The sequence below is a fragment of the Borostomias antarcticus genome (assembly GCF_949987555.1).
Source record: "Borostomias antarcticus genome assembly, chromosome: 28".
NCBI classification, from domain to species: Eukaryota; Metazoa; Chordata; class Actinopteri; order Stomiiformes; family Stomiidae; genus Borostomias; species Borostomias antarcticus.
The window spans coordinates 383632-398817 of NC_140261.1; the positions used below are offsets into that span (position 1 = coordinate 383632).

Sequence of the window (15186 nt, forward strand, 5' to 3'; positions counted from 1 at the left end):
GATGCAGACAAAGTTTAATCAAAAATAAAATGCAAAAGAATCAGGACACAAACAAGCACCTGACAAAGAACAAAGAAACTGAGGCAAAACCCAGCCAGACTAAGGAGGTGCAGGTGGTGCAGATCAAGCAGACAGGTGCAGACGATCACACAGGACGGTGAAGGGTTAACCTACAGCAACAAGACCAAACATGGGAAACGCAAACACAGTGGAAAATAGGAAACACAGCAGGGCAGGAGCCCCAAGGGAGCAGGGAAGGAGCCCAGGCCCAAGGGAGCAGGGCAGGAGCCCCAAGGGAGCAGGGCGGGGCCCAAGGGAGCAGGGCAGGAGCCCCAAGGGAGCAGGGAAGGAGCCCCAAGGGAGCAGGGCGGGGCCCAAGGGAGCAGGGCGGGGCCCAAGGGAGCAGGGCAGGAGCCCCAAGGGAGCAGGGCGGGGCCCAAGGGAGCAGGGCGGGGCCCAAGGGAGCAGGGCGGGGCCCAAGGGAGCAGGGCGGGAGCCCCAAGGGAGCAGGGCAGGAGCCCCAAGGGAGCAGGGCAGGAGCCCCAAGGGAGCAGGGCGGGGCCCAAGGGAGCAGGGCAGGAGGCCCAAGGGAGCAGGGCAGGAGCCCCAAGGGAGCAGGGCAGGAGCCCCAAGGGAGCAGGGCGGGGCCCAAGGGAGCAGGGCGGGGCCCAAGGGAGCAGGGCGGGGCCCAAGGGAGCAGGGCGGGGCCCAGGCCCAAGGGAGCAGGGCGGGGCGCACATTCACTCCCAACGTCTCGGCTATGTTGCGCTAAGGGACAAGGGGATTAGAAATGTCCTTCCTCCACTACACGCTCTTCTAAACAAACAAACTACACGCTCTCCTAAACAAACAAACTACACGCTCTCCTAAACAAACAAACTACACGCTCTTCTAAACAAACTACACGCTCTTCCATTGGTTGGGAAACATCCCGGTTGTCTTCGTTGGTCCAGCCAGGCAGTCAGTACCAGAGCCAGAGAGATCTGACTGATCTGAGATCTGTGGTTCAGAGAGAGAGGGAGTCTGGCGAGGCCAGGGCTGCAGCTGCAGGCTGATCTGAGATCTGTGGTTCAGAGAGAGAGGGAGTCTGGCGAGGCCAGGGCTGCAGCTGCTGGCTGATCTGAGATCTGTGGTTCAGAGAGAGAGGGTTTAATCTTGTTTAATCTTAATTAATTACAGATCATGTAAATTAGATTATTGATAGATAATTGACAGCCCTAACATATACAGTATATTTATGGCTGATGGCTATGCAGTCACAATGTTGAGGTTCAATATGCCCAAAACCACAAGATGCTTTTGAGCACTGGTTTAGCGGCCTGTTGAGTCTATATATTTATTCACGCACACACACACACAATTATAAATCTGAACCCGGAGAAGCATACCATCTTAGATAAACAGTCACATTCGCGTAGACACACCCCTTTGTGGAAACATTGGTATTGCCGCATAAAAAAGTCTAAGAGATATTTAAGGTATTGTGTAGGAGATGCACGTACGCTGCTGCTGCGTCAGCTACTGAGGTGTGTTGCATGGAAAGGCCTCTCATCCAATCAGCTGTCTCCTCATGATTCCCATTTCATCTGTTTCATCACTCCCAAGGTGATGCCTCCGTATAAGTGCTTCATATGCCCTTCAGCACTGAGCTGCTTTCTACTGGAGGTGCCAACCACCTTCCCCCCTTCACCCCAGCTCAGGCTGAAAGAGAATGTGTCATATTCATCCGCCTTGTCATGTCTAAGTGACGCTTCTGAAACTTTCAAGTACTGTAATGGCTGGTTTTCTTTCGGTTTTCTGTTATTTGAGAGGAATCCTTTCATGCTTAAAGCAATTTCAGCTTTGATATGTCCTTTGTCTACAGTTTCCTCAGAAAGTAAAACCAATTCTAAGCCAAACTAAATGAACAACGTTTATCTAAAGTTCGGTTGGTGTATATAAATATCCTGTTTGTGTAACAGCTTGCAAGCTGAACGTCTGCCATGTTTGTTCTGAGGTTTTCTGTGCTCTAGCAGCATCTCTGGCCCAGCTGTCAGACGACCCCCCCAGGGCCCAGAACGGGCCCATGAAGGCAGCGACCCCCCAGGCCCCAGAACGGGCCCATGAAGGCAGCGACCCCCCAGGCCCCAGAACGGGCCCATGAAGGCAGCGACCCCCCAGGCCCCAGAACGGGCCCATGAAGGCAGCGACCCCCCAGGCCCCAGAACGGGCCCATGAAGGCAGCGACCCCCCAGGCCCCAGAACGGGCCCATGAAGGCGCTCTGCATGCGGTGGGGAGCGAGGAAGCACCTCGTCTGTCCAGAGGCTCATGTCACGCTATGGACCCTTTTATGTAAAGCACTATGTGCTACATTGATCTGTATGAATGCTGCTATATAAATAAAATGACACTGACAAATATGTCTCCCACAGGGGCCAGTGAGGGTGGGAGTCAAACCTACAGGCGACACAGTGACACTCATTAACCATGATGCAACTGTACTTACTTAGCGCCACCTGCTGTGGTCTGTCTTTTGTGCAGTTGAAATAGCACCCGTTGCTAGCTGTTCAGCAGAGTAGCTGGCTAAAGAGAGATTTGGGGAGGCGATCTTGTCTGTTTCTGAGTACGAACATTTGACCAGAGACCAGTGATGAGGGGGAAAGCAATACACACAGACACAACACCTGTAACAACACCTGTAACACACCTGTAACAACACCTGTAACACACCTGTAGCACACCTGTAACACACCTGTAACACACCTGTAACAACACCTGTAAAACATGGAGGCTGGTCAGTAACCAGCACCTGTAAAACATGGAGGCTGGTCACTATCCAACACCTGTAAAACATGGAGTCTGGTCACTAACCAACACCTGTAACAGATGGACAGGTGAGATTTAAGGCCGGTCACCAACTCCTTTTCACTGCAGAATAGAAACGAGGGCATTCAGGTGCAACACTCGCCGGCTGCTCAATGTGGAGAATTGACAATGTGGAGTGAAGCTTAAAATCGCACCTCCAGATAACATTCATGCTGCTGAAAACAACTCGATTTCACAAAGTCTGTGTACATTAGCTTATTCACTGTGCATGTGTGCAATATACCAGCCCCGATAGATGGTATTTGCTAAAATCACCAAAGCAAATAGGCAGTGTGTGTTATTGACTGGGCCTCTATCACCATCATCTGAGCATTGTGCGTCTGGAGAGGAGAACGGTGCTCCAGGGTTCCCCAGAGAGCCATAAGGCTGCGCTGGTCCAGTCCAGAGAGAGGATCCCCAGAGAGCCTGAGGCTGCGCTGGTCCAGTCCAGAGAGAGGATGAGAGACCCGGTGGTGGTGCTGACGGCCGTGGTGTCGGTGGAGTTCGTCTTGTACACGGTGTGCCTCTGCGCCCCAGAGTGGCTGGTTCAGCGGGAGGGGAGCAGCGAGGGCCTCTTCTCCCTGTGCAACAACTACCAAGGCTTCTCCAGCTGCACCACCTTCCCAGCCTGGGTCGGTAAGATGCTTCTACATTTGCCCTTTTGTCTTTGAAATCGAGAGTTTAACATGTTTTTGAATGATTTTTCACGGTGCCCACCCACATCCATGACCAAAACGGTGGTAGAGCAATTATCAGACTTTCTCAAAAGTGCTAGTTTTGTCAACGTTTTGATCTGAACCATTGTATATGATCATAAGTAACCTTGAAACAGGGCTAAACATGCATTTTCCCTTTACTACTCCTTTAATAAAGTACAAAATACCACTCACGTCCAAATGACAACAAAGGAATTATACAGCATAGTTTCTCACTTCAAAGAGGTGACAAAATGTATGAGTGGGCCAAAACATGCACTTGAAGACGACAGCCTAGTCATGCAAATCATAGCATTTCCAGAGCAGAACCCACTGAGGAGGCTGTCCTTCATTTCCAGAGCAGAACCCACTGAGGAGGCTGTCCTTCATTTCCAGGCACATATAGTTTGTCTTGGATGTTCCTGGCTGGTTCCAGCGCCCTGTCCTTCTCTGCTCTCTTCACCATCAGACCAGCCCTGGTCAGGGGCAGGAGGGCCGTGGCTGCCCTGCTCCTCAACATCACCTCAGGTAACCACCATGTCTGAAGCACTACCAGTGTTGAGTAACTGATCACAAAGGAATGGACAACTGTAATCAAATGACTGTCTCCAGTAACTTGGAATGTAAGGGATTACATTAGACTTTCCAGTAATCAGATTACAGGTAGTGACCTAATAGGAATGGGACAACTTTGAGTTCCTTACGCCCGTGCTGCTCCCTGGATATGCGCATGCGCTCCCTGCAGTCATGGCTGAACTGACTGTTTATGTCATCAGGGTCGAGATGTGCCAGAGTGCTGCTATAGGATCAGATTTTCTTGTGTTTATTATGATCTAAAATGCAAAACCGATCCTAGATCAGCACGTCTATGATTTGGGTAAGGAATGATCTAGTTTTAAAAAGTAACTCAAAAGAAATTAGTAATCCGATTACTCTCCAGAGAGTTTTAGAGTAAGTAATCAGTAACTTTACTTGATTGCTTTTATTAAGTAACTTGCCCAACACCGAGTACAGTGTGCTAATGGTCGCTGGTGTCAAATCATTTCACTAGTAATGAATACGCTGACAAAAAACTCAACTTAATAAAACATGAGTCATGCTATGCTTGTGTGATCAACAGTGTGTCTCTTCTTGTCCTCAGTGGTCCTGTGTGCCAGCGCACTGATCTGTGTCTCTTCTTGTCCTCAGTGGTCCTGTGTGCCAGCGCACTGATCGCCTTCTTGGTAGCCATTGAAAAGCAGAGTCCGCAGATGTTTGATTATCTGGGATGGTCCTTCTATATCTGCTGTGCCACCCTCTTCTATGCGTTGGTAGTGTCCGTTATCTTGGGACTTGTACGAGGTTTGACTCGGGTTGAGCCAAGTATCCCACTTGGAGGGGGTGATGAGCCAACACCCTAATCTAAAGCAACCCCCCCCCCCCCATCTCTCCCAATAGCACTTTGAGCATCTGGAAAGGCGATGTATAAATACGATATATTATTATTTTACTAATAATTAAAATTATCAGTTATGTACACTTCATACATTTGTTTCCAAATAAACATCATCTTGAGAATTGAATGTGACGTGTAACTTTCTCTGCAACTCACTTCATTTGTTCCTTTCTTTATTTAGCATGCTTAGGATCAAACTAGCACATTCCACTGCACACCAGGTCTGCCTCATCAGAACTATGACCCTACAGCACCACCTAGTGGTGGACTCAGCTCTGATCCTCCGTCTCTTGTACTGTACTGACTGAAGTCTACTGAAGTGAACAACGGAACCAGAATGCCATTCGGCTGCAGCCATTGAAAGTGAATGGCATCCTTGCGTCTACGCGTTTCGCAACCCAGTTTAGCGATAACACCATTGAGTTTAGGGTTAAGGAAAACCCTAACCCCTGACCTTAACCCTAACCCTACACCTGACCCTCACCCTAACCTTAACCCTAAACTCTATGGTGTTCTTGCTAAACTGTGCCACCCTCTTCTATGCGTTGGTAGTGTCCGTTATCTTGGGACTTGTACGAGGTTTCACTCCGGTTGAGCCAAGTATCCCACTTGGGGGGGGTGATGAGCCAACATCCTAATCTAAAGCAACCCCCCCCCCCCCCCCCCCATCTCCCCCAATAGCACTTTGAGCATCTGGAAAGGCCTATAAATACGATATATTATTATTTTACTAATAATTATCCCCCTCATTAAATCAGTTATGTACACTTCATACATTTGTTTCCAAATAAACATCATCTTGAGAATTGTCTTGTGACGTGTAACTTTCTCTGCAACTCACTTCCATTTGTTCCTTTCTTTATTTAGCATGCTTAGGATCAAACTAGCACATTCCACTGCACAGGTCTGCCTCATCAGAACTGTGACCCTACAGCACCACCTAGTGGTGGACTCAGCTCTGATCCTCTGTCTCTTGTACTGTACTGACTGAAGTCTATTTTTCTAAATAATAACACTAACTTCCTAACAATATCATGAGTAAAAGGAAGTCAAGGGAAGTCCAGAGGACTAATATGTAGTGACGTTTTAATTACATACAATAATGTGACATGAGTAAACAACAATGTGACATGAGTAAACAACATCCAGATGGAAACTGACAGATTGTCTTTTCCCTTTAACTGACCAGAATCATTACATCACACTGTGCGCTTTAAAATAGGACAAAGAGCATCTCCCATGATTTCACAAGCTGCTGTACTTATACAATGATAATAGATTTATAGTTGTAATCATGACTAGTAAGTGGACTGCTTAGAAGAGCTCATTCCACTGGTCCCAGAAGATGGATTATGCGGTGAAGTTACCCTTGAGCACTGGTCTCGGGTTCGAACTCAATTATCTTTCTGACTTTACTTTGCATCCTCTTTTCTTATTGGATGAGACGATCTGAGGTTCCTCCCCTCTTACTTTATCCACCAATGGGTTGTTTAGGATGTGAGGAATGGAGGAGAAGCTTCTACCGAGGTTGGGCATTTCAATAGTCTTAACTGAGCAGTTCATCTCTCCTAAGGCCTGCGGTAAACGTGCGTTCAGCTTGTTTACTTGCTGTTACGCGTAGACAAGCGCAGATTTTGTGGCACATTAATTTCTGAGGACCTGCACAGCCAGCCGCAGCCCAGGCGCCAGAGGAAGGCCGGAGACGCGTGGCAGCCATCTTGGTAGCCATCTTTTGTACGCGTATGCGTAGCTAAAAACAAGTTTACCGCAGCCTTTAACTCATTTCTTCTGGCAGAGGATTAGGCTAAAGAAAAGTTCCCAAGAAGAAACTACATCACCACGCTCCCCCATCCTGTTTGATCAAATCAGAAAGAGATAGAAATGTGAGAGTGTAAGAGATTAAACAAGAGATAGAAATGTGAGAGTGTAAGAGACGATATTAGATATAAGACGATATAAACAACATTATTGGGACACACACCGGGGTCATGTTTTCTCTACCCCAATCCTACCACTAGAAGAGGCAAATGAAAACTGCAAGATCAGCATTTAGGGGCAACTTCACCCTCCTCAGCTCCTCTCCTCCACGCAGGGAGGGGCTTTGTCTTCTTAAAATCCTTCACTTCACTCCATAAGCAGCCAGCACCTGCCACAAACACATCAACACATGCATGCAATAAGGACACAGTGAATGGATATTGTGTACATCAATATTGTCAAGCAAGTTTACATTAGTTTGCAATTATAATCAAATGAGTGTGGATTGGCCTTGGCCTGCTGAGTTAATAACAGCAATGCAACTATTTACCATTCAGACATATCACCTGTTCCACAACAGCAAGCTGGACATCCTTATTTGGGGCCATTGTACTTAACGTCTTTCCCGGTTTTCTTCAGTGTTTCAAGAAGAACATCAACGCTCTTGTCCGACTCGATCCAGACCAGGCGATTTGGCAGGTCAATATCAAATTTGACATCTTGCCCCAAAAGAGACAAGCAGTCAGTCAACACAGTCGCATACCAAAGAACCTGAGGCAGTGAGCTAGCATATCTGCCGTGTCTATCATGTTCTTATGGAACTATTCAGAAGATCAGGGAACGCTAGCTAGCTAGCGCTGGCTACTCACCTCCCAGTTTGTTGAGCACTCTGGTGACCGCCCCCGAGCAGCCCTCACAGGTCATCTCCACCTGGAACTCCTGCCTCTGGGGGACAATCACACAAACACAACTCTCACTGATCTGACAGGTCCAACAAATAAAGAATGGACATATATACACACTGAAGTACATATTGCATTAACACACTTTGCAACACAGATCAATAACAAAGAACAGTGAATGTATAATTTAGAGGCAGTCACGATTATCAATAATAGGATTTAGGCGAGTGACATTCATCAGTAATATGATTTAAGTAATCAGTAATAATATTAAACATTGAATTGAAAAATCATCTGTCAGTCCCTGCCTACGACAATGCCAATGTGCAGTTTCATATGGACTGGTCAACACATTGAGGAGATCAATTAGCTTTGTGAGACCATCCTGATCTCACAAGCTCACATTCTGTTTCTCTCCACAGATCAGTCTGGACACTCTCCTTAGAGATCCATTTGTGACCGATCAGAAAACTAACGAGCCAATCAGCGTTGATGAGGAAATACTAGCAGCTATGCTGGGCGTGGTTAAGTGTGGCGACGTCAGTGAGAAGCGACTGTTTGTTCTAAAACAACAATGGCGGCTCCTAAAAAGGTTAGCATAGATGCTGCTATCGCATCAGTTATATCTGAACTGGAGTTTCTTCATTGAAAGAAAAGCAAAGAATGGCACTGAAGGCTTTTCTCTGTGCTCTTCTCCCAACTGGAGAGAAGAGCAAAAACAAGAATTTGATTTACCCGTGACAGGCGGTGATAGACAGATGGTTCATCCAATCACCTGCCAAGAATTTTTTTAAAGTGAACGGAACCAGAATGCCATTCGGCTGCAGGCATTGAAAGTGAATGGCATCCGTGCGTCTACGCGTTTCGCAACCCAGTTTAGCGATAACACCATTGAGTGTAGGGTTAGACCCTAACCCCTAACCTTAACCCTACACCTGACCCTCACCCTAACCTTAACCCTACACCTGACCCTCACCCTAACCTTAACCCTACACCTGACCCTCACCCTAACCCTAACCCTACACCTGACCATCACCCTAACCTTAACCCTACACCTGACCCTCACCCTAACCTTAACCCTACACTCTATGGTGTTCTTGCTAAACTGGGTTGTGAAAAGTAATCTCTCCCCCGGGCTCATCAGAGCCCTTCTCAGGGCTGGTCATCATTATGAGTTCAGATGCTAGGTCACGTGACGACATTATCTTAGCATACTAGCTGGCTGATAACATGTCTGTGGTTCTGAAAACCCCAGATTTGTATGTTATTATACGTGGACGTGTAGCTACGAGATTAGACGATATTACAGAAGTAGATATTACAGAAGTAGATATTACAGAAGTAGATATTACAGAAGTAGATATTACAGAAGCAGATATTACAGAAGTAGATATTACAGAAGCACCACTATCAGAATAATCATCTTACTAACCCTACTGACTTGTTTGCACATTTAGAACTAACGAGCCAGAGAACCCGGATGTCCCCTGAGATCAGGAAGATACTCACAGTGGTCATGTTTGATCTCCCGAGTAATGATGGACCAAACTGTTCAGCAGCTAGCTAGTCCCTAGAGTCTAACCCTAACCCTAGACCAACAGCTAGTCCCTAGTCCCTAGTCCCTAGACCAAACTGTTCAGCACCACTCGCAGCTAGCTCGTCCCTAGAACAATGTTAGCTAAGCCAAACCCAACAGACTGGTACAGGATAGTGTCTAGTTCCCATAAACGCAGAGACCGGTTCTTCTTCTTCTTCCTTGGGTTTTATGGCGGATCGCAAACAGCTTAAAGGTGCATACCGCCACCTACTGGACAAGAGTGTGCATCATCATGTCATCATCCTAGTGCTCAGACTACAGTCTGCCCCACAACCGTGTGTGACCCAAGAGAGTAAATAGAGCCTTCCTGCAGAGTCCTCCCCCCTCCCCCTCCGTGCCCAGTAAACCCCTCAGAGTCCATTCCCTCCTGCTTCTCTGACCTTAACCCGGAGTCTCTCTCTCTCTAGCAGAGACCGGTTGACCCCTAACCCCAACCCTATACCAGCCTTAAGGGGAGAATTCCACCCTTAAACAACATTAAGCTCAACAACAAGACACCCACAAAACAATAAAGAAAAAGGTGGTTTCCTTGACTATAGTTGTTCCATGTAAAAGCATGTTCACGGAGTGTTGAAACACATCGACAAATCCCTGGAGGCAAAATAACGAGGACAACAACAACAACAACAACACCTCTAGGAGGACTTGGACTAGAGGCAGGAGCACCATGCTAACCCTCTAGCTCTACCCTATAAAGTTAGTTCAACAAAACGAAAAATATGCGATCGCACACAATCACACAAAAGATGACAACCGACACACAGATGTTTCATTTCCCTGAGTTCTTTGGACTTTTTGTTGTGTTCCGGTAACTGATGGAAACTCTTTTTTGGCATTGTCTGTGTTTTTCTTCAATAGCAAAGTGCTAGTTTTGTCAACTTTTTGATCTGAATTGTATATGATCATAAGTAACCTTAAAACAGGGCTAAACATGCATGTTCCCTTTACTACTCCTTTAAACCAAAGGCCTCTGCGTTGATGGGAACTAGCCACTACCATGTCTTCCTGTTGTCTTCCTCCAGTGACGTGACAGTTTAATTCACGTAAATCGTTAACCGGAAAAAAACATTTCCTCTTTGTTTATTTAATGATCGCCGTTACAGTACACTTAAGGCGACGTTTCGTGACACAGCAAAAAATAAACTTCGTTTTACACTAAAAACAATATACAAGAAAAAAAACAGACACAGGCGAAAAGAGCAAAATAATGCACTGGAAGGATACTTGTGCTGACTAGGCTGTAAAAGGGTCTATAATAAACAAACTATAATAAACAAACATGACCCACGCTCGTTACATCACTTCTACAACATCCAGGGACAAAATATATCATGGTACCTTGGTATGTCCACACCAAGGATTGAACTCACAACCCACTATCCACCCGGCCACCGCTGACCTGGGAACTCTGTGGAGTGTGTTTGTTTTGTCTGGTTGAGGGCAGAAGAAACACGCATCACCACCGGACCTGTCAAACTGGACCTCTCAGAACTTGACTTGATTACCCCTGCTCTAGACTTTATTGCATGAAAATATTTAGCATTTGAGGGTATGTTCTATTAGTCTGGCAACCCAAACTCTAAATCGTTTAACATATAATCACTCTTCTCTGCAGATTTTGAATCAGCAGTGAACAACAACAATAGCAACAACAACCATAAAAACCATTAAAATAATTAGATTTTGGCCACCGTTGTGCTCTTGGTACTGAGGGCAACCAAAATGTTCTCAATACAATTCCAGTAAGTTTGACTGATAAAACAATAACAATTACTATTTGGCTTCTACAGCACATGCAGCAGGTGTGGTGTAACCCACACATTTCGGCATGCCTTGGGTGGGATTCGAACCAGTGTCTCATGCGGGACAAACACTGTTTTAACCAGCTGCGCTCATGAAGCAATGCAGAATCCGAATAACTTAATTTGTTCGTGTAGCTGTCAATGAGTGTAAAACAAACCTAATTCCACTTAAAGAAGTGGTTTACATAGGTTGAGAGGATACATTTTGTTGTGTAAATACAGTATAGTAATAATCATACATCTGACTAGAGATATTTGTTTGTGATAGGAATCAATGCTTTATTGAAATGAAACAACTGAAATAATATCAGTTTTGGAAATAAACAATATCCTTCCCAAAGTGTACTGGCCAGCCTTGATCACACGCAATAGCAATTTTTCTAGTGTAACTCCTACCCGTGTACTGACAGCGAGGAAGCCTAGCGTCCTCATTTTTTAGTGTACAGACAACAATGGCAAAGGGTTGGAGGCTCTTGGTCAAGTCTCCATGGGGTTCACCAGCCAATCCACAGATTGCTCGAACGTGATTTCCAACATCAAGGATAAAGGTATTGGTGACTTTACACTTGTTACTATCAGTTTGGGATATCCCCCTGCTTATTATCTCATGGTTACATCTGTTAACGTTCATGTTCCCCTTAATATGTTGCTCGAGGAATTTAATATAACGCTCTTTTATATTTGCAGGTTGGGACAGCACAGTTGTCATGGCACCCAGGAGCACCAGCAGCAAACCAGGATGCAGGAATGTCATTATTTCCTAGTGGAAAAAACAACAACAAGGATAGAGATGATACTCAGTGATAACAGTTGAAGTAAATACTTGCATGCAGGCAGAACTCAAACGACAGCATCTGTAACAGAGACTTCAATTGAAACTAGATTTATGTAGGTGTGCTTGCTTTTAGGTTGTGTAGGTTCAGGTCAAATTTGGGTAGTTTTTCATTGCTGCTCTATCAGAGGGGTGCTAGTACACATGTTTCCCTACTGTATGTCCCTGGCTAGCCAGCAACACTTGGCATGACGTATTGGCCATTGTTGTTTTAAAACAGTGGAACTCTGGCCCTTAATAATAATAATTATTAGTATTATTACTGTTATTATTATTATTAGTAGTAGTAGTAGTAGTAGTAGTAGTAGTAGTAGTATTATAGCAACATAACACATTCATGACAATGACCAAAGCAATCAACAAGTATCAATGCCAACAAAATGGGTAAAACTATAATATATAGTATACTTACAGTACATGTGTCTTCACAAGTCTGCAGCACTCATTTGGGTTCTGGCTTTTATTTGTCACAGGAGTGATTCCATGTTTACTCTGCTGGAACCTGCCAGTGTGCTTTCACAATCTCCCAACATATTTGTCAAAGATCACATTAAACAAATGTTACTAATCAAACAGAGCTTTCCCGAAATCTATTGACTATTTCCCCTGGTGCCCTCATTTGACCCTGTAGATAAGTCCTGTGTTTTTAATACTCTACACTTTATTGCAGGAAGATATTTCTCATTTGATGGTTGAGGGAGACAGGGAGACAGGGAGACGGAGACAGGGAGACAGGGAGACAGGGAGACAGGGAGACAGGGAGACAGGGAGACGGAGGGAGACAGGGAGACAGGGAGACGGAGGGAGACAGGGAGACAGGGAGACAGGGAGACAGGGAGACAGGGAGACAGGGAGACGGAGGGAGACAGGGAGACGGAGGGAGACAGGGAGACAGGGAAACAGGGAGACTCATAAAGTTTCTCGCAAAGTTTTTTTTCCAACCTTGAATTGTATTTTTTCCTCCATGTCACTTCAGGGGCTCTGTAGTTCTATTAGCCTGGCAACCCAAACCCTAAATTGTTCAACATCACTATTCTCTGCAGATTTTGAATCATGAAGTGATCAACAACAACAACAAAAACAGACAACAACCATGAAACTCACCAGGGTCACCAGGCTAGTGTTGTACACAAACAGGTCACAATTAGATTAAATATTTAGACCAGCTGTTGTGCTCTTGGTACAGAGGGCAATCACGATGTTCTCAAAACAATTCCAGTTAGCTGAATGATTAAACAAGAGCCATGACTGGTTATTTGGCTTACTTGCAGCAGTGTGTGCTAGCAGGTAACCTGAGGTCTCAGTGGTGGCTACATTTCCACAAATGATTGATTTTCCAGTAGATGAAGAGAAATGACATCAAAGGCCACACAGACTAAGACCCCACACCCAGTGAATTCATTTAGTTCTGCTCTTCTGTCGAAGATATCGTTTCTCCTTGCATGCATATCCAAGGCGCCACTACCAATGTGCGTATTTCATCCTGGTTTAAAGAACCATTTTGTTTTTGTTTTTCATGCACACCCAATACTTAAGATAAAAAAGAGTCACCATGCCAATGCATTGCAGTATATTGTGGCAAACAAACAAATTACATTAATATTTCAAAGAGGATTCTATCACTGTTAAACTGCAGACCTCATTAAAACATTTCTCTGGGAGAGCTTTTCAGAGAGATTCAGAGGAGAAGGGGAGAACAGGGGCTCTTTTGAAACCCATCACCGCTCTGCAGGCCTGCGGAAGTCAGTGTTATCCCTGAGGAGCACAGAGAAGACAGCTCCGTCCACTTTAATTGCAGAAACCATTAGTGATCTTACATTTGCCTAAGATGACAAGGCCACCGTTAATAGCTACAGACATTAATTGTTCCACCCTGCGTAGCTAACTTCACTTGTCTTTTCTGTCGCAACTGACAGCTAGATTGGGAAAACATAACAAAGGGCACAGACAAAGACTCTGATGTTGTGGCAGAAGAGAAATATAATAGACAGTGATAATTAAAAGTGACTTATTACTTGAGGCCTTGCACAGTTAGCAGACCACAAAAAAACTGAAAATGATTTCCATTGGAACTTCTGAGACGGTAAGTTTCAAACATTCAGGCATCTTGCTTTCCTTCCTAACTAAATCCATATAATGGCCTATTTATGATGATGATGATTATTATTACGATTATTATTATCATTATTATTATTACTATTATTATTCATATTATTATTTATTAAAGGATTGGGCAGTGAGAAGAGTTGATACTAACACACACACACACACAGATCAGAAGCTCTGATTATTGATGAGAGATTTAACCTCCTAATGAGGACAATCTTATAATGTGCCACCAATCAGAAGAGAGGGTGATCCTACCCCTGTTATAATACAGGTAGGTCACTCATCTTTTTCCACAAATGGGAAAATGTTATTTTGAATAAAAACAAAAAAAGGTAGCAGCATCATACAGTACATTAGAACAATACATGGCAAGGCAAGGCAAGTTTATTTGTATAGCACATTTCAGCAACAAGGCAATTCAAGGTGCTTTACACGAGACATTAAAAGCATCAAGACAAAGTGGCATGGGTGGGTGGCAACTCAAAACCCTCAGCTCACTGCTGATTGGACAGGCCGACACAGCAACTCTAGTGAAAATGGTAAAAAAAAAAAAAAAGATACAAAAAAGGGTAAAGATAATGGAAGGTATTGGAAATTGCATCTCTGGTTGTAATTAAGCTTCTCTTACCATACTGTACAAATCGTTTACATTTAACTAATGGACCACATTCAGATGTTAAACACAACTTTGATTGAAGTTTCTTTTCAAACTTCATTTATAGATTTAGTGAAGATATTGCCTAAGCCCTGGCTAATCTGAGATTTAGCCAGGGCTAATTTAACAGTTGCCGCACAAATAAAATGTGAGCAGAGGGGTTGAAAAGAGGATAAAAAATTGACTTCCTTAAAATGTATAACAGAAAGCTATTACCATAGTCAGCACCATTCCTTTACACCTGCACATGGCAGTGCACATGAGGCATTTGTTCTGCTTGTCGAACACGGAAAATGATTGGATGAATCCTGTCTTTAAGAAATCAGCCTATTTGCATGTTTTTTCGATGGCTGCCTTCAATGCCACCATGGGATCGAATATTAAGCAGAGAAAAACTATTGCTGTGGTCTTATCACTACTCTCTTTCCATCTGTGTTGCCCCTGCCAAATTAAATTGTGCTACTTTGTTGGGCACTATTGCAATTCATGTCAAATTTAATCTACTGCTCAAATTGTCAGAATGTTGTCATGTCAACAGTCCCTTACTTTCCACCTC

General features: G+C 44.7%; 1 protein-coding gene and 1 long non-coding RNA gene across 3 annotated transcripts; both read right to left on the bottom strand.

The window, feature by feature from the left end:
• Positions 1–6055: 6055 nt before the first annotated feature.
• Positions 6056–9319, bottom strand: atox1 (antioxidant 1 copper chaperone). Of its 2 annotated transcripts, none has more exons than XM_084459396.1 (4): positions 9145–9319; positions 7603–7678; positions 7300–7452; positions 6056–7121 (listed from the first exon to the last, which is right to left on the bottom strand). In XM_084459396.1, the coding sequence occupies exons 1-3, from the start codon at positions 9151–9153 to the stop codon at positions 7328–7330; spliced, it is 210 nt and encodes a 69-aa protein (XP_084315522.1). In that variant the 5' UTR covers positions 9154–9319; the 3' UTR covers positions 6056–7121; positions 7300–7327. The 2 variants fall into 2 exon arrangements, with proteins under 2 accessions (XP_084315522.1, XP_084315523.1); XM_084459397.1 differs by having other exon boundaries at positions 7284–7452.
• A 1969-nt stretch (positions 9320–11288) lies between these two features.
• LOC311326497 lies at positions 11289–12387 on the bottom strand. Its single transcript, XR_014631065.1, has 2 exons — positions 12279–12387; positions 11289–11794 (listed from the first exon to the last, which is right to left on the bottom strand). It is a non-coding gene; the product is annotated as an uncharacterized lncRNA (long non-coding RNA).
• Between the last annotated feature and the right edge of the window lie 2799 nt (positions 12388–15186).